This window comes from Vombatus ursinus, unplaced genomic scaffold (genome assembly GCF_900497805.2).
Source record: "Vombatus ursinus unplaced genomic scaffold, bare-nosed wombat genome assembly UNPS02014822.1, whole genome shotgun sequence".
Lineage (NCBI taxonomy): Eukaryota > Metazoa > Chordata > Mammalia > Diprotodontia > Vombatidae > Vombatus > Vombatus ursinus.
The window spans coordinates 7,760,526-7,763,021 of NW_020954600.1; the positions used below are offsets into that span (position 1 = coordinate 7,760,526).

General features: G+C 45.5%; 1 protein-coding gene across 1 annotated transcript; it reads left to right on the top strand.

The window, feature by feature from the left end:
- The first annotated feature begins 329 nt into the window (after positions 1-329).
- LRRC4C (leucine rich repeat containing 4C) lies at positions 330-2,286 on the top strand. Its single transcript, XM_027837879.1, has one exon. It carries the CDS (start codon positions 330-332, stop codon positions 2,250-2,252), a length of 1,923 nt encoding a protein of 640 aa, XP_027693680.1. The 3' UTR covers positions 2,253-2,286.
- The last annotated feature ends 210 nt before the right edge of the window (positions 2,287-2,496 follow it).

Genomic DNA, 2,496 nt, shown 5'->3' on the forward strand with positions numbered 1-2,496 from the left:
TCATTTCTTCAGGTGGCTGCTAAGGTATTGTGTGCAATCACTCCTGTCTTCCATTTCTTTGCACTTTTCTCTCGTGGTCCTACTTGAACTGCTGCTGTGTGCTGATTGGGTCAGAGCACATTTCACAGTCAATGTCAAATAGTATAGCTCACCATAAGGATAACTGGTTATTTATTCTCTTCATTTTGGGAATGAAGAGTCTGAACATAAAACCTCTGCCAATGACATTTTTGCAAGAAGGATATTTGTCAGAGATCTAACGTGTTCATTGTTTCCATTTTTTTCAGATTATTTGAACTCCAGAAGGCCCAACCCCAGATAAATTATGAATGTTGAACAAGATGATCTTACATCCACAGCAGATAATGATAGGTCCTAGGTTTAACAGGGCCCTATTTGACCCCCTGCTTGTGGTGCTCCTGGCTCTCCAACTTCTCGTGGTGGCTGGTCTGGTGAGGGCCCAAACCTGTCCTTCTGTATGTTCCTGCAGTAACCAGTTCAGCAAGGTCATCTGTGTGCGGAAGAACCTCAGAGAGGTCCCTGACGGCATCTCTACCAACACGCGGCTCCTGAATCTCCACGAGAACCAGATTCAGATTATCAAGGTAAACAGCTTCAAACACCTCAGACACCTGGAGATCCTCCAGCTAAGCAGGAATCACATCCGTACCATTGAAATCGGGGCCTTCAATGGTTTGGCAAACCTCAACACTTTGGAGCTCTTTGACAATCGGCTGACCACCATCCCCAATGGGGCTTTTGTATACCTGTCGAAACTGAAGGAACTCTGGCTGCGAAATAATCCCATCGAGAGCATCCCTTCTTATGCTTTTAACCGAATCCCATCTTTGCGCCGCTTGGACTTGGGAGAGTTGAAGAGGCTTTCGTACATCTCAGAAGGGGCCTTTGAAGGTCTCTCCAACTTGAGGTATCTGAACCTTGCCATGTGCAATCTGCGGGAAATCCCCAACCTCACACCACTCATCAAGTTGGATGAGCTGGATCTTTCTGGGAATCATTTGTCCGCCATTAGGCCAGGCTCTTTCCAGGGTTTGATGCACCTTCAGAAATTGTGGATGATCCAGTCACAGATACAAGTGATTGAAAGGAATGCATTCGATAACCTTCAGTCACTGGTAGAGATCAACCTGGCGCACAATAATCTGACCTTACTGCCTCACGACCTCTTCACGCCCCTCCATCACCTCGAGCGGATCCATCTGCATCACAACCCTTGGAACTGCAACTGTGATATTCTGTGGCTCAGCTGGTGGATAAAGGACATGGCGCCCTCAAATACTGCATGCTGTGCCCGCTGTAATACACCCTCAAACCTGAAAGGGAGGTACATTGGGGAATTGGACCAGAATTATTTTACCTGTTATGCTCCTGTGATCGTTGAACCTCCCGCGGACCTCAACGTCACAGAGGGCATGGCTGCAGAGCTCAAGTGTCGGGCCTCCACCTCACTGACCTCGGTATCTTGGATTACTCCCAATGGGACGATCATGACACATGGGGCATACAAGGTCCGGATTGCTGTGCTCAGTGATGGCACATTAAATTTTACTAATGTAACTATACAAGATACAGGCATGTACACATGCATGGTGAGTAACTCTGTCGGGAATACCACAGCTTCAGCCACCCTGAATGTGACCGCAGCAACCACTACCCCATTCTCGTATTTTTCCACTGTCACCGTAGAGACTATGGAACCTTCTCAGGACGAGGCCCGAACCACAGAGAACAATGTGGGGCCCACACCAGTCATTGACTGGGAGACCACCAATGTGACCACCTCTCTTACGCCCCAGAGCACAAGGTCAACCGAAAAGACATTTACCATCCCTGTGACCGATATAAACAATGGCATCCCGGGAATTGATGAGGTGATGAAAACCACTAAGATTATCATTGGTTGCTTTGTGGCCATCACTCTCATGGCAGCGGTGATGCTGGTCATCTTCTACAAGATGAGGAAACAGCACCATCGACAAAACCACCACGCCCCCACGCGGACTGTTGAGATCATTAATGTGGATGATGAGATTACAGGGGACACACCCATAGAGAGCCACTTGCCCATGCCTGCTATAGAACATGAGCACCTAAATCACTATAACTCTTACAAATCTCCCTTCAACCACACAACAACAGTTAACACAATAAACTCAATACACAGTTCAGTGCATGAACCGTTGTTGATCCGAATGAACTCAAAAGACAATGTACAAGAGACTCAAATCTAAAACATTTACAAAAGTTACAGAGAAAAAACAAAAAAACAAAAACAACAGACGGTTTATAAAAAAAAATGACACAAATGACTGGGCTAAATCTACTGTTTCAAAAAAAAGTGTCTTTACAAAAAAAACAAAAAAGAAAAGAAATTTATTTATTAAAAATTCTATTGTGATCTAAAGCAGACAAAATGATGTGTATTCCTCAGAACCTGTTTTGCTGCATTTATTTACCCTCCCTTCCCCTGCTGCC

Bases quoted from the DNA above. Each gene is read 5' to 3' on its own strand.
- LRRC4C (XM_027837879.1), top strand. From the start codon at position 330: ATGTTGAACAAGATGATCTTACATCCACAGCAGATAATGATAGGTCCT.